Here is an 18,966-nt window from a genome sequence, read left to right as displayed (position 1 = left end):
TCTGTCCGCGTTCCCCAGGCTCCCCCCCCGTGGCTGTTCTTTCTGTCCGCGTTCCCCAGGGTTCCCCCCCCGTGGCTGTTCTTTCTGTCCACGTTCCCCAGGCTCCCCCCCCGTGGCTGTTCTTTCTGTCCACGTTCCCCAGGCTCCCCCCCCGTGGCTGTTCTTTCTGTCCACGTTCCCCAGGCTCCCCCCCCCGTGGCTGTTCTTTCTGTCCACGTTCCCCAGGCTCCCCCCCTCGTGGCTGTTCTTTCTGTCCACGTTCCCCAGGCTCCCCCCCCCGTGGCTGTTCTTTCTGTCCACGCTCCCCCCCGCCGTGGCTGTTCTTTCTGTCCTTGTTCCCTAGGCTCCTCCCCCCGTGGCTGTTCTTTCTGTCCACGTTCCCCAGGCTCTCCCCCCCCGTGGCTGTTCTTTCTGTCCTCGTTCCCCAGGCTCTCCCCCCCATGGCTGTTCTTTCTGTCCACGTTCCCCAGGCTCCCCCCGCCCCGTGGCTGTTCTTTCTGTCCTTGTTCCCCAGGCTCCTCCCCGCCGTGGCTGTTCTTTCTGTCCACGTTCCCCAGGCTCTCCCCCCCCCGTGGCTGTTCTTTCTGTCCTTGTTCCCCAGGCTCTCCCCCCCGTGGCTGTTCTTTCTGTCCACGTTCCCCAGGCTCCCCCCCTCGTGGCTGTTCTTTCTGTCCACGTTCCCCAGGCTCCCCCCCCGTGGCTGTTCTTTCTGTCCACGCTCCCCCCCGCCGTGGCTGTTCTTTCTGTCCTTGTTCCCTAGGCTCCTCCCCCCGTGGCTGTTCTTTCTGTCCACGTTCCCCAGGCTCTCCCCCCCCGTGGCTGTTCTTTCTGTCCTCGTTCCCCAGGCTCTCCCCCCCATGGCTGTTCTTTCTGTCCACGTTCCCCAGGCTCCCCCCGCCCCGTGGCTGTTCTTTCTGTCCTTGTTCCCCAGGCTCCTCCCCGCCGTGGCTGTTCTTTCTGTCCACGTTCCCCAGGCTCTCCCCCCCCGTGGCTGTTCTTTCTGTCCTTGTTCCCCAGGCTCTCCCCCCCGTGGCTGTTCTTTCTGTCCACGTTCCCCAGGCTCCCCCCCGTGGCTGTTCTTTCTGTCCACGTTCCCCAGGCACCCCGTGGCTGTTCTTTCTGTCCACATTCCACAGGTGCCCCCCCGTGGCTGTTCTTTCTGTCCACATTCCACAGGCTCCCCCCCGTGGCTGTTCTTTCTGTCCACGTTCCGCAAGTTCCCTTTCATTGCACCTGCAGGGTCAGCCCTTCATTTAGCTCCGTTCACAGAGTGCCTGTGACTGGGAGCCCATTTCCTGGCTAGTGAACACACGTATGAAAGAGCAGGGCTGGCTGCAGTGTGAGAGGCCTGCTGGGCAGTCAGCGTCTGAGCAGGTGGTCTCCTCTCCCGACCTCATGCCTTCCCCCTTCCCTGCGGAGGGAGAAGTGAGTGCTGTGTCCCGCCAGCGCTTCTGAGATGTCCAAGCCAACTGCCTCTCTCTCAACAGGAGCAGGCTGTTGACAGGGAACACGAGCGGGAAGAGTTCCAGCGGGAGATCCAGAGGCTGGAGGAGCAGCTCCGACAGGCAGCTCGGCCACGGCCCCGGGGCCCCTGCGTCAGCGATGTAAGTAAGCGCGCCCTGGGCAATACCTGTCTGGCAGCCGTTCTGTAGGCCGGCTTAACCTTTTGAATGATTTTTTCTTTCCATGTACGTGAAAATGACAGCAGGAGCCGCTGTATGAGCAGGTACGGCATATCATAGGTCTGCATGGTGGGCGTGCCCCCCTCCCCCCCCACGCCCCCACCCCGCACCACCGATGGGAGGGCTGTTGCATGCGGGCCTGTTTCTTGCTTGTTTTTCCTGCTTCTTTCTGCTTGGAGCCAGACCTGCCTGGCTTGGCTGTGGTGGATATGCTGCTTCTTTTCAAACATTGAGCCTAGTTTGAGATGATTGTGGATTCATTTTCAGGCGTAAACAGTCAGACAGACGTCCCGTGCACCCTTCACCCAGGTCCCCAGGGTGACTCCCACAGGAGTGGAGCCTACAGCACCACATGGGGTCCCCTCCCACCCACACACCTGTCCTCTTGCTGGACAGTTACACAAGCGGACCAAGCAGTGGGAGCCCGTCTGGTACTGACCTTCACCTGGCCAGACTCTGGACTCCGCCCGGGGTGCCACCATGCCTAGCTCTTTTCTCTTTTATTGCCCAGTAGCTTTTTTTACTGACAAAATTAACTTTATTTTATTAATACATTTTGCATTCGTGTTTTTCTTCATCTCTCCTGAGAGAATGCCTGCGTCACAGTCTCACCACGATCTCTCACTCGGCTCCTGGTGCCGCCTCCCCGTGGACAAGCTCGCCAGGAGTCGGTGTTCGCTCAGCCGTGGCGTGTGCTTTCTTGGAAGATCACTGTTTTCACTATTGTATTTCTCAAGTGTTTCTGTTGTCTTAGGTTGAATTGTTACAAGAACAGTTGAGAGAGAAATCAGATGGGTTTAATGAGTTGGTTATAAAGAAAGAGTTGGCGGACAGACAAATGTTAATCCAGGAAGAGGAAATCAAACGTCTGGAGGAGATGAATGTCAGCTGCAGAAGAGAGGTGGCCCAGCTGCGGGAGGAGCTGGAGAAGCAGAGGGACGCCGTGAAAGCGTTGCAGCAGGTAGCCGCCTGTGCCTTGCTGGGGGCTCCGTGGGGCTGGCGGGGCTGAGCCCTCCTGGTGGGGCCGCTGTGCCCGCGCTCTGCTGGCATCCACCCCAAGCCCTGCTTTATCTCCTCTAAGGGGAGCGTCCCCTCGCATCTCCTGTGCTGCCCGGCCCCAGCTGCACACACTTTGCTTCACTTCCAACCCTTCTTCTGGTCACCAGGCGGCTGTGGGGGCTCCCCACACGCCTGCAGACCCTGGCGGGGGGCCTTGTGACTCTGTTCATGCACCGTCCACCTGGAGATGGCCTCAGACCCCATGGGTGAGGGGCTCAGTCTCTTCAGGGGTCATTCACAAGTCCTGTTGTATCAGTCGAGGTTCCCGTGACCTCCTCCGGTTCGGTTGATTTGCTAGAGCGGCTCACAGGTCTCGGAGAAACCGTTTACGCGCCAGATGGCCAGCTCATTAGAAAAGGATGGAACTCAGGAACAGCCAGATGGGGAGAGGCAGAGGGCAGGGCACAGGGGGAGGGTCGTGGGGCTTCCGTGCCCCCTCCAGGCGCGCCACCTCCACGGGTTCCCCAAGCCGGGAGCTCCCTGAACCCCAGTCCTTGGGGGTTTTCATGGAGGCTTCACTCCCCGGAGGTCAGGGGATAGAGGGGGAGCCGACAGACCAGCCCTAATCCCACGGCTTGTCCGCGGGTGACCTCTAAGGCAAAGTCAGGTGTGGCCATCAGACACTGTCACAGTCCTCACTCAGGGACTCCCGGGGCTTCTAGGAGCACTGAGCCGGGAGTCTGACCAAGTAGGTATTTCCTCTTAGGAACCTCTTAGTCGCCCCGGAAAGTAGCGTGTTTTATCCCTTTGATGGCACTTCTTTCTCTCAAGGAGTCTGAATTTGTCCGTGGTAATCTCTTAAAGTCAGGATTTTAGGTTTAGAAGAACTGTTAAATATTAACCTAGAGCTAGTTATAATTATTTTAATTTTTGAATTTAGAAAGTATGTCAACTCCCCAGTAAAAACATCCTCCTGGGACAGTTTTTCATACTGTCGTTAGGATCGTGCCTCGATGGCATACTGATGATGATGTTGGTGTCTGAAGTTCAAGCCGGAGGTTTGAACTCCCTCCACATCTGCTCGGGGATCTCCTCTGGCTGCTCGGGGCGGCCGGCAGTGTGGCCAGTCCAGTCCCTGTGCCATCCCTCCAGCCGTTTGGCCTAGGAATGGAACTTCTCTGATTTTCGTGTCTTCCACGTCACGGGAGGTTAAAGGGGTACTTGAAAAGTGAGGGTCAGGAGACCCTTACTTTAGGATCAGTTTTGGCCCTAAGACAAGACTGGCTTCCAAGAGGAGAGTTTGATTCTTAAACATGCAGACAGGGACAGTTAACTGAAGGCAAGGCTCTTCTGGAGGACCAGCACTGTCTTGGGAGGGACACCCAGCACAACAGGGGCGCCCTGCCCCTGCTCTAGCCACTTCCTGTTCTGGCTCTGGTGCGCAGCTCAGTGCTGGGCTGCTGCGTGCATCGGAGCCCCCCGCAGCCTTCCCTGCTCCCTCCGTCCTCTTCCCTGTTTCCCCTTCCTTCCTCCCTCCATCCCTCCTGCCTCCACCTCTGCTCCCTCCACATCTGCTCCCTCCATCCCTCCTCCCTCCATCTCTGCTTCCTCCATCCCTCTACTCCTCCATCCCTCCTCCCTCCACCTCTGCTTCCTCCATCCCTCCTCCCTCCACATCTGCTCCCTCCATCCCTCCTCCCTCCACATCTGCTCCCTCCATCCCTCCTCTCTCCATCCCTCCTCCCTCCACCTCTGCTCCCTCCATCCCTCCTCCCTCCACCTCTGCTCCCTCCATCCCTCCTCCCTCCACTTATGCTCCCTCCATCCCTCCTCCCTCCACATCTCCCTCCATTCCTCCATCCCTCCTCCCTCCACCTCTGCTCCCTCCATCCCTCCTCCCTCCACTTATGCTCCCTCCATCCCTCCTCCCTGCACATCTCCCTCCATTCCTCCATCCCTCCTCCCTCCACCTCTGCTCCCTCCATCCCTCCTCCCTCCACTCCTCCATCCCTCCTGCCTCCACCTCTGCTTCCTCCATCTCTCCTCCCCCCACTTCTGCTCCCTCCATCCCTCCTCCCTCCACTCCTCCATCCCTCCTGCCTCCACCTCTGCTCCCTCCATCCCTCCTCCCTCCACATCTGCTCCCTCCATCCCTCCTCCCTCCACCTCTGCTCCCTCCTCCCTCCAGCTCTGCTCCCTCCATCCCTCCTCCCTCTTACCTCCATCTCTGCTCCCTCCATGCCTCCTCCCTTCACCCCTCCCCCTCTCCCCCCACCTCTGCTCCCTCCACCTCTGCTCCCTCCATCTTTTCTCCCTCCTCCATCCCTCCCTCTTTCCCTCAGTAAACATTTCTTGAGCTTATTAGATGCTACAGGTATAGAAAATGCCTTTTTCCCTTCCACAAAGTTGAACCACTTAAGTAACTTCTCCACTCAATTTGTTGTGACTGATTTTTTCATAGTAAATGTTCTTTGAAAACTTTTTAATGAGATGTTAATGTGCATTATACAGATGGACAATGTCATTGTCAGCTGTTACCCTATTCTTGGGCAAGCTCTTTACCTTTTTTTTGTAATAGCCAGTAGTCTAGAGACTATTTTGCATCTTCTTGAATAATTACCGGAGGAATCACAGGCACACAATGCGGCTCTCTGTCTGGATCACATCTTTCACCAGGTGGATCTCTGCTCTGGGGCACGGCTGGTCTAGGATCACACGTCTGGCGTGCACAGGCCTGCTCGGCTGAGCGCCAAGAGGATCTGAGGACACTGTGCACTCACGTCACAGTTTGAGGCCCCTGATTCCTAAAATACTTACCTAAAATAAATCTCCCCCCTTTTCTCTTTTCTGTCAGGATAAAGAGGCCTTACGGGAGCAGCAGATGAGTAACTTGCTGCTGGTGTCCACGCTGCAGTCTAAACCCGATGAGGGCACATGCCCCGTGCCTCCTGCAGGCAGCTGTCCTGAGGGCCCCGAAGCCCGGCTGGAGGCGGCGCAGAGGGCGCTCCAGCAGCGGGACAGCGAGGCAAGTGTCGGGGGCTCCGAGGGCTCCATCTGCTCGGGCTGCTGGGGAGGGCCGGACACCCACCTGATCTGGGAGGGGGTCTGTGCCTGCCATATTCTGTACTGCGTGACGTTAACAGTTACGAAACGTTAATAACTCTGCGTGGCCGGTACTTTTAAATGTTTTAAAGTAATTTTAATAATTATTGAGTGATTTAGGATATTAGATAATCTTTAATATTTTGTTTCAATGAAAGGTTTTGGACTTAAAAGAACAATTAGGAAAGATTAAAGATGACTTAGTAAGTAAGAGCGACGAAGTGCTGCATCTGAACTTGAAATTAGACGCAGAGAGCAGCCGTGTTGCCGTCACGGTGCGGGAACTTCAAGAGGAGAACGCCAGCCTGAAGGTAAGCCGGGGAGGCCCACCCAGACACCTGGGGGCGTGTTGGTTACGTCCGTGCTGCAGCCGGCCCTGGGGCTGTGGGTCGTGGCGCAGATGTCGTGAAGACCGAGGATGGCCCTCCGCCACCGTTTCGGGAGGTGCCTGCCTTCTGTTCTGAGGTCTCTGGAAGGTGCACCGCGGGGCGGAGCCCAGAGCCGCCTTGAGGCTGCGTCCCTCGGGCGCCATCCTCCACGTCCTGCTTGCGGCCCTGGGAGCCCGGTCTTAGAGGACGCTTGTGGGACTCACGCTGCTGGAGAGACGCGCTGTCTGATGGCAGAAACCGTGAAGAGGAAATAAATCGTCACCTTTGACCTAATTTGGGTCATTAAAGGGTACCCCGATCTAGAAGAGGTGACTTTTATTAAAGAGCTGCTCATTGTTAATCTTTGCTAAGAGCAGGATGAAAAAGAGATTGATTGATTGATTATAGAGTGAGTGTGGGGGGCAGAAGGAGAGAATCGAGCAGACTCCCGATGAGCGCAGAGCCCGACATGGAGCTCAATCTCACGACCCCAAGACCATGACCTGAGCTGAGATCAAGAGTCGGGTGCTTAACCGACTGAGCTGCCCAGGCGCCCTCCAAAAACTCTGTTTTTAAATCTTCTGTTATCTTACTGTGCTTTAGTGGAGAACAAGTTGTAAAGAAACGGCCCCAGTGCCAAGCCTTCACCTGTGGTACCCCGGCAGCTGTCGGTGCGTGAACTGAAGGCGTTGGAACACACTCAGGGCGTGGGGTTCATGTGGACCCTCCCAGGCTGTGTGTGTGACCTCAGTGAAAACGGGGTTTCAGGCCAACCCCAGGCAGCAGGCGTCTTCCTGGTGGGACTCCCTCCCTGGTCAGTAGTAAACGGGAAACCGTTTCCAGATTGAGTGTTAGTCTTTAAAGCTGCGGCTTGTTGGGGTGCTTCCCGTCTGCCAGATCAGGGTCTACCCCCACAGTCCCATTTTGTTGGCGTGGTTATTGTATTTCCACAGGCGTTTCTGCAAAACAAAGAAAAGGAGATCATGTGTGTGAGCGAACAGCTCGAGGCGCAGCTGGCTGGGATGGAAGGTGGAGCTCTCAGCGAGGTAGGCCTCTCCGGGGCTGGACGCTCCAGACCATGGTTGTGCGCCGGAACTGCGCTCGCTGAGGGACAGGCGCCCCCTGCGACACCGCTGCTGGGTCGCGTGCACCCCTGCTGGCTGCCCTGGGGGCGGCTGGCACTCAGGCCTCGTCACCCCCGCAGTGTCCCGCGTTGTAAGGAACCGCCTCAGCCAGAGGGGGACCAGACGTGCGTGCTCTTGGCCCACGTGTCCACCCGTGTTCTCAGTTCCCAGCCTTTGCGGTCTTCCTTTTTCGGGCAACCAGTGTTGCCCCTCGCCGGCTTCGCCCGCCCCATCTGCCCTGTAACCCAGAGGACCCATCGGAGACCTTCACGTGCTGGGTTATGTCTGTGTCGTGATTGAGGCTGGTTTGTGGTGCTTTTTCATCCCGTGTCCTTAGTGCAGCGAGTGCAGAGTCACTCTGGAGAGTCCTGGCAGTGGTCCGGGCATGCAGCGCACACGGGCTGGCCAAGGGGCTCGCTGCCCCCTCCAGAGTTCCCTTTGCTACCTGTCCCGTTCAGGACACAGCACGTAGATGTGGCAGATGTGCATGCAGTGGCCCGCTGACGCCATCTAAGTCACAACCAGAAATTCACCTGTTTTCTTACTTTTGTTTTCAGTATTGGCCAGATTTGATTTTGAACTTAAGGGCGTTAAGTGGTACTAGTGAAACCAAGAATTGTTAGAAACCCTCAATTATTAGGAAGTGAACATTGGACTGTAAGAAATTGGCTGAGGGTTGTTAACTGGAGCATCAGTGGGTTTGTCGCTGTTGGTGGTATAGTCTGACGAGAATGGAGTTTGGAGCCCTGGCGATAACCGTTTCAGTCTGATTTTCCGTTTCCTGTCTTTGCAGTCTCTACTGGATACTTAACATCTGAGTTTCGGTTGTGTTATCTTCAAAGTATGTATAACAACGGTTCTTTCCTTACAGTTGTTGAGGATGGCGTTCAGGGCACGAGTGACCGCACACTCCGAGGTCTGGGGTGGCACAGCGCGAGCGCCTGGCTCGGTCCCGAGCCTGGTTTCCTTACTTCACTCTTACTGTAGTGTTGGAATGACCCCCAAAATCTCCTGTTAGTAATTTCTATCTGTAATTTATCCCGTTTAGCATTAAGAAAGCGTACCTTCTAAAGGTGGCGGCGTTCGTGCGGAGGTGCGCGGGGAAGCGGCCAGTTTGCGCTGCCCACCCGCGGTGGGGGACGCACAGCGTGTGACCAGGTGTCCGAGCAGGTGGTGAGGCGGCGGCTGTGCACCTGACGGAGCTGGGGGGCAGCGTCTGGGTGTTGGCAAGAAGTAAACGTTCCCACAGCTGTGAAGTCCTGGCAAGCTGGAGGAGGGACGTTCTGAAGGTGAAACGTGTTTTTCGCGCCTGAATGTGCTTTTTCCTCAGGTCCCGTGTGACAGAAGCTCAGAGATCGAGGAGCTGAGATCCATCATTGAGAACTTGCGAGACAACCAGCAACGTCTGCAGAGGGAGAAGGCAGAGGAGGTGGAGCAGCTCCACGAAGTCATTGAGAGGCTGCAGAGAGAGCTCTCGCGCGGGGGGCCCGCGGTGCACGGGGCCGAGGTTAGCGGGCTGCTGGGCGACCCCGCCGTGGGGCCTGAGGCACGGGCGGCGGCGGGGGCGGTGGGTCGGCGGCTCCCCCTGGAGGCCCTGCCGCAGCACTTGCGGGCTGCAGAGGAGGCCGCCGCGAGGCAGTGGGCCGAGCTGGAGTGCAGCGCGGCCCTCCGGGAGGCTGAGGTCCAGGGCTTGGCTTCCCAGATCCACACCTTCAGAGCTGCCCTGCAGGCAAAGGAGGCCAAGGTCGCAGAAAGGGACTTAGCGAGTGACGCGATGAAGCAGCAGAAATTGGCCCACTCTGCTGAGCTGGAGACCATCGTGATGGCCTTCTCCCGCTTCTGCCTCGCCATGGCCGCTGAGCATGAGCCCCCGGAGCTGCAGGGGCTCCAAGCGCAGTGTGTCCGCCTCAGCGGCCAGCTGCAGGTGCAGAACCAGCGGTTCCCGAGCTGCCAGAAGGGGCTGGGCAAGCGGCAGGCGTGGGGGGCCCGCCTGCACCCTTGCGTGGAGGGTAGCTCCAGGGACGGGGCCCCAGGGCTGAGGAGGCCGCGTGTGACGAAGAGTCGCAGCAGGATGTGGCCAGCAGGCTCCCATGACCATGTCGGAGGCCCCCTCTTGCTGGTTTGCCGGAGGTGAAGCGTCTGTGCATAGGGAGCTGCGGCGTGCTGGGGGGTGGGGGCATACACAGGGAGACCCCGTAAGAGGCGCTGACCCAGGCCACGGGTGGCCGAGCACTGGGGCTAGACCAGGGGGTTGGAGGTTCTCTCGAGAACTTACTGTTCCTCCCCTTTCCTCTTTAAATTTGAAAGCGCGTCCTTTCTGTGGTAGGCAGCGGGGGATGCGGTGTCCGTGGGGAGGCTCCTGCTGTGGTAGAGGTGAACCTGAAGCTCGTGGCTCCCGGGTGCGTTAGGGTCCGTGGAACCTCAAGTCTCAGAACGTGGTGTACACGGTGAAATCGCAGCGGGGGTTTCACTGTTTCATACAGCTTTAAACTGACTGTCGTAAGTTGTTTAAGGTTTTCAGAGTCCCGTGACTGGGAACATTGGATGAGATGGCTTTGTGTTACACAGGCTCCCTGGATTTTCCTGAGTTCTAACCAGTTGCTCTATTTTTTTAACACTGATTTCCTGTGTAAAACATGGTAAGCTCATTTCATTTTGGGACATGCTGCACTTTGGTTTCGAGTAGAAGTTGGGGTTCGCTGCCTGCTGCCCTGTGCCATGTCCAGGCTGTGAGCAGCTCCTCTTGGCCCGTGCTTTGTGGGGTGGCCCAGCTGGTGCCGTGCCCTGGGAGCCCCAGGCCGGGAGCTCGTCCTCAGCTGCAGTAGCAGTGAGCAGGCAGCAGGACTTTGGGCACAGCTCTGGTCTGATGTTCTTCATGATGTAGGAAATGGGGACATTGCCTCGGGGTCCAGCTCCAGAGCCCTGGGGAGTCTGAGGCAGCCCAGGGACTGGGCTCAGTGCACATCAGACTCTCTGGTGCCTTCAGCTTTATCTTCACGAGCATTGTTGTTGTTTTCTCCGCTTACCGTAGAGTGCAGTGAATGGTGATCTGCAGCCTGCCGAAGCCCCGGTGTCGTTAAACCACCCGGGTCTGCACAAACAAGACAGCGTGATGGAGTCTGAGCTGCTCTTGGTGAAGAACGAGATGCCCTTGAGAACGGAGGACCATGGCAAAGGGCCAGGAAGGATGAAGGTACTTGGGCACGCGGCCCGTGCTGCTGCGTGGGCAGAGACGTCGCTGACATTTTTGCAGAGGTGACATGCGTGTTACCTCAGACAGCAGCTCTATTGTGTTCTTACAGTCGTCTCTTCGGATCTGTTCTGAAATTTCCTACACGTTTTATTTAGGTGTTCTCTAGAAATGCACATTTCCCGTGGTCTTTTCAGCCTGGGGAAAATGAGCAATCGGTTACTTGTCTGGTAACGATACAAGTAGGATTTAACCGGGCTCCAAGGCCTGTCTCTAGGGTTTTCATGCGAGGACAAGTTGTCCACACAGCTGTGCTGTGGCTCAAGGCCTTTGTCACCAGCATCTGTTACTTTGAAAGGCTCACGGTATTTTTTGAACCTCAGGGTTTTCCTGCGTATTTTGACTTGTGCTCCCAGCAGAGAAGAGCACGGTAATCTGGGATGCGACAGTTTGAACATTCTGATCACCAGGAAGGCAGCAGCAGGAGAGCTGGCTTTTCTTGTCCTGAGTTGGGAACGCTGCACATCGGCCACATCAAGTGTTGCAGGGTCGGGATGTTCTGAAAATAGAGCTGCTGTCTGAGGCTGGCTGGTTTGGAGGGTTTCCTAAGTGCAGTGGCAAAGTGTCCTTCAATCGACAGCTCTCTTGAGCCTCCAGTGACCCTGCTGCCGTAGACACTGCACGGCTTGGCAGTAGAACCGTAGAACTGTAACAGTTCTCCCTTCCCGGGAGCTCTCCCGTGATGTGCCGTACTCACCACGTTCCTGTTGTAAAGTGAGAAGGTCTGAATTCTACAGGTGGTTTCAGACTGGGTGCGTGGACCGTGCCTGCGGTTTTGATAGAAGATGCCTGAGTCTGGTTTTATAGGTTTATCAAATCCCCACAGGACATTTAATTCTGTTTGGAGAGGGCTTTGTAACCAGCAAACTTCTCTCACTGCCCTTGGGATAAGAACATTTGTTTGAATTCTTGAGAGAAAGCTCAGCCTTGTGATTGTGAGCTGATTGCCAAATTCTTAGAAGTTATACACTGATAAGGAAATTGCAGATTCATTCCATAAATCACAATTTTTTTTTTTTTTAGTTTTTATATAAGTGATCTCTACACCCGATGTGTGGCTTGAACTTGTGATCCTAAGATCAAGAGTCACACGCTCTTCCAACTGAGCCAGCCAGGCGCCCCACAATTTTATATTTTTCAATGTTTGCATATAGAATCTTCCAGGCCCTTTTTCCCTTTTAAAAAAAAAAAATGCTTATGTTCTCAGTAAATTACCACAGAAATGACAGTTGCCTTTTTTGTGCGTGTGGTAAAATATATATAATCTAAGAGTTACATTTTAAGCACTTTTCTTTTTTTAAAAGATTTTATTTTTGGGGCGCCTGGATGGCACAGTTGGTTGAGCTTCTGAGTCTTGGTTTCAGCTCAGGTCGTGATCTCAGGGTGGTGAGATCGAGCCCAGTGTCGGGCTGCTCAGTGCAGAGTCTGTTGGGGATTCTCTCTTCCTCTCCCTCTGCCCCTCCCACTCATGCATGTTTTTTTTTATCACTCTCTCTCTCTCAGATGGAAAAACAAATCTTTAAAAAGAAAAAAAAAGATTTTTTTTTTGTTAAGTGGTCTCTACACTCAACGTAGGGCTTGAGCTCACAACCCCAAGATCAAGAGTCGCACACTGAACCCACTGAGTCAGCCAGGTGCCCCACATCTTAACTTTTTTTTTTTTTTTAAGATTTTATTTATTAGAGGGAGTGAGCAGGTGAGAGAGCACAAGCCCAGGGGAGGGCAGAGACAGAGGGAGAAGCAGACTCCCCGCTGAGCAGGGAGCCTGACATGGGGCTCAATCCTGGGACTCCAGGATCATGACCTGAGCCAAAGGCAGCTGCTTAACTGACTGAGCCCCCCACCAGTACCAACCGTTTTGATTACTGTAGCTTGATTATAAGTTTTGACATCAAATAGTTACAAGTCCTCCAGTTTTGTTCTTTTTCAAGATTGTTTTGACCCTTTGAATTTTAGGGTGGGTTTTTCTGTTTCTGCAAAAAACGTCCTTAGAATTTTGATAGAGATTGTATTGAATCTGTAGATGGCTGTTAGTATTGACATCTTAATAGTCTTAGGCCTTTCAGTCCTAAATGTGAAATATGCTTCCGTTTATTCATCTTCCCTAATTTGTCTCAGCAACGTTTTATAGTTTCATTGTACAAAACTTTCGTCTCCTTGGTACAGCGAATTCTTAATCATTTTCTTCTTTTTTGTTGCTATTGTAATGGAATTGTTTCCTTTGTTTCTTTTTCTGATTGCTCATTGTTGGTGTGTAGAAATGCAACTGATTTTTATATGTTGACTTTGTATCCTGTGACATTGCTGAATTGATTTATTAATTCTAATAGGTTTTTTTTTTTAATGGAATCTTTGTTTTGCACATACACAATCATATTATCTTGGAACGTAGATAATTTTACTTCTTCCTTTCCAATTGAGACACATTTTATTTCTTTTTCTTGCCTAATTGCTCTGGCTAGAACTTCCAGTACTGTGTTGAAGAGAAGTGGTGAAAGCAGGCATTCTTGCTTTGTTCCTGGTGTTAGAGGAAAATCTTTTCAGTCCATCACCACTGAGTATGATGTACGCTATATGTTTTTCATGTATGGGTTTTGTATGTTAAGGTAGTTTTCTTTTAGTATGTTGAATGTCTATAATGAAAGGGTGTTGAACTTTGTCAGATGCGTTTTCTGCACCAGTTGAGACAATCATGTGATTTTTTTCTCCTTCATTTTGCTAATGTGGTGTATCATGTAGATTGGTTTTCCTATATTGAACTATCTTTGCATTCCAGGAATAAACGCCACTTGGTTAGAGTGTATAATCCTTTTAATATGGTATTGAATTCATTTTGCTAGTATTTTAGAATTTTTGCATCAATGTTCATAGGGGATATTGGTCTACAGTTTTCATTTTTGTAGTGTCTTTTTCTAGCTTTAGTATCAAGGTACTGCTGGACTCATACCATGAGTCAGGAGGCATTCCTCTGCTTCTGTCTTTTTTTTCTTTTAACAGTTTTATTAATTTATTAGAGAGCATGCGAGCATAAAAGGGGGGGGAAGAGGCAGAGAGTGAAGGAGACTCCCCACTGAGCGGGAGCCTGAAGTGGGGCTTTCGATCTCACAACCCTGAGATCATGACCTGAGCTGAAATCAAGAGTCAGAGCTGAACAGACTGAGCCCCCCAGGCACCCCAGGATCATGTGTTTTTATGCATTCTGCCATTCTCCCTCTTTGATGGGAAAGATTAATCCATTTACATTTAAAGTAATTACAGATGAGGAGGCATATTTTTTTGTCATTTTGCTCTTTGCTTCCTATATGCCTTATAGCTTTTTTTGGTTCTAATTTCCTGCATTACTGTATTCTCGTGCTTAGTTGGCATTTTATACTGAGATGTTTAAATTCCTTTCTCATTTCTCTTTGTGTACACACTATAGCTATTTTTTTGTGTGTGTGGTTATGTTAGGGATTACATTTAGCACCCAGAATTATAACACTGTGGTTTGAATTTATACCAGCTTAACTATAAAAACTGTTCCTTTACAGCTCTCCCCTACCCCTTTTGGTTTTTGATGTCACAAGCACATTTTTATACTTTTGTGCCTCAAAACCTAAAACTAATGATTGTTTTAAATCCATTAATTTCTTGTTATGTAGAAAAAACATGGAGTTACAAACTTAAACTAACTTTTAGACTATTTTTAAAAAGTGTGTCTTTTAAATCATGATGAAAACAAAGTGTGGAGTTGCACACCACTGTCATAACAGCACAGACCTTTTAAAAAATTCAAGTATTTTGACACACAGTGTTGTGTCAGTTCAGGTGTACAGTCTAATACACTGGCTTTTCTTGTGCGTGCACTTACCTTACTGAGCGCTTTGTTTCGCCACGTGACCTTGAGTTACCGTCCGGCAACCTTTCATGACGCCCTGCAGGCTCCCTTGAGCGTTTCTGGCAGGGCACGTGTAGTGGTCACAAACTCCTTTAGCTGTTATTGATCTGGGAATATCGTAATTTCTTCCTCACTCTTAAAGGACAGTTTTGCTGGATATTGGATTTTTAGTTGACTGTTCTTTTCTCTCAGCACTTTGAATATACTGACTGGCCGTTCTCCGGCCTCCAGTTTCTGAAGAGGAATCTGTTGGTGATGCTATGAGGGCCCTTGTATGTGACAAGTCACTCAGAGCCTTTAGCTTTTATACGTTTGATTATAACGTATCTTGGTGTATGTCTCTTTGAGTTCATCTTTTTTGGGATTTGTTGAGTTTCTTGGATATTTATATTTGTGTCTTTCATCAATTCTGGGAAGTTTTCAGTCATTATGTCCTCAGATAGTTTCTCAGCCACCTTTCTCTCCTCTTCTGGGACTCCCACAATGCGTATGTTGGTCTGCTTGCCGGTGTCCCACACGTCCCGTAGTCTGAATTCACTTTTGTCAATCTCTTTTTCTTTTTTTTTCCTCAGACATGATCATTTCCGTTATTCTGTCTTTAAGTTCAGTTCATTCTTTCACCTTCTCAAATCTGCCTTTGAATCCCTTTAGTGAATTTTTTAATTATTGTACTTTTCAGCTCCGCAGTTTCTTTTTGATTCCTTTAGATTGTCTCCATTGATATTTCTACTTTGTTCACATATTTTCTTGACCTTCTCCACATCTTCCTTTAGTTCCTCAAATGTCTTTAAGACCATTGTTGTAACATCTTTGACTAGTAGATCTGACATTGGGTCTTTTTCAGGGACAGTTCCTTTGGATTTGCTTTTTTCCTTTGAATGGGCCATACTTTCCTGTTTCCTTGTATGCCTTGGGGTACTTTTTCTTGTGGTTTGATTTTGAACACTGAACATTTGAGTCTGATAATGTCAGTTTGGAAATCTGTATCTCTTTCTTCCTCATAGCTTGCTGTTTTTTGTTATTTTTCCTTTTTTTTTTTTAATTGTCTCTGTGCCGAGGATCAGCTTGAAGTATCAACTTCAGGTCTTCTCACATATTTTCTTCGTCTGCACCTTTACCTGGGCACTCACAGTCACTTTCTCATTTTCTCTATATATGCAGTTGTTTTTGAATGTTCTGGTTTTTAAGTTCTCCACAAAAAGAAGAATGCTGTGGTGGGAAAAAGGGCACTGGCCCTTTAAACCCCCCGGAGGTCACTTCAGCCAGAGGGGGAGGGGCTGCAACAGTGGCCTCACACCACTTTGCTCCTCAGTGGCCTGGAGCGGCAGTCAGAGCACAGGTGCCCAGTATTTGTGGGACAGCCCCTTTTGCCCACTGTGGCTCGCACACATCATGTGCAAGATGCTCCAGGAAAGGGTGCACACCAGCCTGCCAAGGGGCTGGGCGTCCAGGGATGGGTAACTGCTCCTGTGCGAGGAGCTGAAAGTGATCCAGATTGGCTGCAGTTTACCCCCAAGCCCCCCACCCCCCTGGAAGTTGCAAGCCTTGGGCAGACTCCAGAGTTGTATAGGGCAGGCACGGTTCTGCCAGTGCTGTTGGTGCCCAGGTGGAAGACAGGTTCCTGATGCTTCCTGCTCTGCCTCCTTCCCAGAGTCCTCTGCAGCAGTCACCGTGTAGGCAAGGGGCTCTCAGGTGTGAGTCTGTCTTTCCTGGAATTGAAAAAGCTTAAAATCTCCACCCAAGGGCTCCTCATGGAGGCTCATTCTTAACTGCTCAGACAGCCTCTGAAATTGGCTTATAAATACCAGACAGACAGACGTGACTATGTGTAATTCAATTATTTTACTTTATGCATGTTCCTTTTTACCTGCAGAATAAGGAAAAACTACTGGAAGATTGTCAGCTGTGGAAAGTTGGTCTCATAAGTCAGGTGAAAGAGCTTCAAGAAAAGTTGAACCGTCTGGTGTATTCTGTGAACTTCCAGAACATCGAGACAGAGGATTTCAAACATCAGCAGCTGGTGGCATCTTCCCATGCTTTAGAAAATAGTTCGAGTGATAGTTCTAGTCACAGTGAAGAAACTGGCAAATCGCCTCTTGTGGATGCGTTTCATAGCGACAAAACCATGTGTGATCTAATTGACCTTAGTGGAAATCAGGATCCACTGATAAAAAATGAAATGTCAAATGTTGCCATGGAAGATCCGGTTGACTTGCAGGACGGATCACTTTGTTTACAAGCAGGCTTCCACGCTGGCTGCCATGACCTAACCCATACGGAGGGGCCTGGGCCCTTGAAGAACGCACTCAGGGCAGTGGATTTGTCCTCCTGGAGCTCCCCGGAGGTTGTCAGGAAGGACTCAACTCTTGAGCCTGCGCCCAGCCTGCCCCTGACGCCATGCTCAGATGCCCTGAGCTTGGACGCCTCCCTGCAGGACAGGACCAGTGCCTCTGTCCAGGCTGACCATTTGGAGGTGCTTTGGTCCCTGGGCGGCTCAGCAGCAGGAAAGGCCTCCAGGTGGGCAGAGTCTCCATTGGCTGCAGACAGAGCTCCCTCCGCTGACCAACATGTGCAGCGGATGGCTGTGGTAAGTGGTCTTCCCTGGATGCTGCCCTGGTTTGCTGTCCGTGGGTGCCCAGGGCCCCAGAGTGTCCCCATGGGAATGTGTCTGCAGCAGCTGCAGGATCATAGTTGCAGCCATTGTTGGTTCATCTGCTGGTGGGGCCGGGCCCCGGTGTGGGCGCACACCTGACAGCCCCCAGTCAGCCATGTGTAGGGACAGTCCGCTTTCTGCAGCACCAGCCCCAGTCGGTTGTAATACGAATAATTAGAGGACTTCAGTTATTCCTAAAAATATGTGCGACGCACCAGTCCCACTCAGATACTCAGGCCAGGCCTCCGTGCGCCCACTAGCACTCGAGAAGCACAGTCACAAACCCGCCTTCGTGTGTAGTTTTCATTCAGGTTCTTTGTCTAGAGTGTATTTTCTAGATTTGTTTTCAGTTGTAGTTCATATTTAATAGGTTCTGCATATAATGCTAATTAATTTAAAAAATTATTTTTGAGTTAGACTGTATCTTTTCTTATGGAATAATGTTGAGATTTTGCATATCCTGGGTTAGAGAAAATAAAAAACAAGTTTCAGGGAACATGATACTTGAGATACCCATATCCCCATCACGCTACCACAGAAGTTTTTTTAATCTGAGATATTTGCTGGGTTTCTTTAAATTCTTAGAAGCACGTGATTTCAGTGTGTTCCCAAGCGTGAAACACTCTTGTTTGGGTTCTGTGTGGAAAAATGATAAATTCAGGCCTTAGAAAGTTTCCATCTGGCTAGTTCAGCTCCCTGGTATGATCGGTTGTTATTTTATGACCATTTAAAAACTTGCCTGTTTGAACAGGAGAAAGATGTTGAAGACTTTATCGTAACATCTCTTGATGCTCAAGAAAAGCCCAGATCCTCTCCTCTCGGGTTTGAAGGAAAGAACAATGGAAGTGAAAACAGTGAGTCAGTTTTTTTTTTTTTTTTTTTCCACCTCTTAAGGTTTCAGGGAACAGGACAGCATGGAGGGCCCCCAGGTTGGCATTTGCTGGTGCACCCTGGCCGTGCCCGCCTCCATCTCCTCTCTGTGCTGAGTGGCACCTGAAGGCCTGAGGTCATGTTACTCTGGAAAACTCAATTGTGCACCTTCAGACCCCGCACTCAGCACCCGGACGTCCGCCGTGGCCCACGGCAGCATCTCAACTACAGACCTTCCTTAGATTTTGCCACTTGTCCCATTGGCGCCCTTCACAGGAGCGGGTACTGCGCTGGTACAAGGCATTCAGATGTCCCTTGCTGCTGGGCCCTGCAGTGTGGGAGGGAGGCTGTGCCGTGCGGGCCCCGAGAGGGAGCCCCTCACTTTTCCAGCAGTTCTGCGTCTCGTTTGGGTATCTGGAGCAGAGTCGTCAGCATGGGTGTCCCGCATCGATGCCATGGTCTTCCCAGGGCATCACGGCACAAGGCTTGCAGTGTCCCGCTTGGACCCCTTGGCAGTGGTGTCTGCCAGGTTTTGTTCGATTTTTCCTTTTCTATTGCTTGGTGTTGGGCAGGGGGTTACGAGACCATGCCTGTGATCTCTTGTTTCTCAGACTCAGACCCACTCACGTTAGCCTCCAGGAGTGATTGTCGCCGGGGTCATCATTGGAATGGTTGCCAAACCGTGACCTTCTAACCTTGTCCTTCTGTAATTGTTGGCTTTTTACAAGTTCATCACCTGTTGAGATGTTTTGGCTTTTTTAAAAAAAGTCGTCATTGACTCAGTTCAGTGCTTTTGAAAACTAGACCACAATGAAGTAAAGTTCATTGGGGCCAGCAGCGTTTTAATTTTAGTTTTGAGTTATTCTGTGTGGTAAGTGTCTGGTTTAAGAATCGAGCTGTTCTGCAAGGTGCCTTCCAGCTGCCCCCACTCCAAACCACCATTCCCTGAGGACACCCACATTTAATTTTGAGAAATCTGTTCCGGAATTTATTTCTAAATCACATGTGCTAATTACAGCAACGTGTTTAAACTTCTGGCTG

The 18,966-nt window shown here is 51.5% G+C and overlaps 1 protein-coding gene across 6 annotated transcripts in view; it reads left to right on the top strand.

The window, feature by feature from the left end:
- PCNT (pericentrin) overlaps positions 1 to 18,966 on the top strand; it is a 124,761-nt gene that overhangs the window by 75,584 nt on the left and 30,211 nt on the right. For 5 of the 6 annotated variants that reach the window (XR_013448334.1, XM_078072449.1, XM_078072794.1 and 2 more), the window contains 10 exons: positions 1,488 to 1,604; positions 1,706 to 1,726; positions 2,437 to 2,643; positions 5,536 to 5,706; positions 5,942 to 6,094; positions 7,105 to 7,197; positions 8,606 to 8,782; positions 10,307 to 10,468; positions 16,276 to 16,989; positions 17,807 to 17,909. Coding sequence is in view for 5 of the 6 variants with exons in the window: in XM_078072449.1 (XP_077928575.1) it covers positions 1,488 to 1,604; positions 1,706 to 1,726; positions 2,437 to 2,643; positions 5,536 to 5,706; positions 5,942 to 6,094; positions 7,105 to 7,197; positions 8,606 to 8,782; positions 10,307 to 10,468; positions 16,276 to 16,989; positions 17,807 to 17,909 (1,918 nt within the window). In the remaining variant the exon portion in view is untranslated. The remainder of the gene's footprint in view (positions 1 to 1,487; positions 1,605 to 1,705; positions 1,727 to 2,436; positions 2,644 to 5,535; positions 5,707 to 5,941; positions 6,095 to 7,104; positions 7,198 to 8,605; positions 8,783 to 10,306; positions 10,469 to 16,275; positions 16,990 to 17,806; positions 17,910 to 18,966) is intronic. The other variant, XM_078072074.1, reaches the window with a different exon arrangement.

The sequence above is a fragment of the Halichoerus grypus genome, chromosome 1 (assembly GCF_964656455.1).
Source record: "Halichoerus grypus chromosome 1, mHalGry1.hap1.1, whole genome shotgun sequence".
Taxonomy (NCBI): Eukaryota; Metazoa; Chordata; class Mammalia; order Carnivora; family Phocidae; genus Halichoerus; species Halichoerus grypus.
This window is presented reverse-complemented; position numbering and strand designations above follow the sequence as displayed.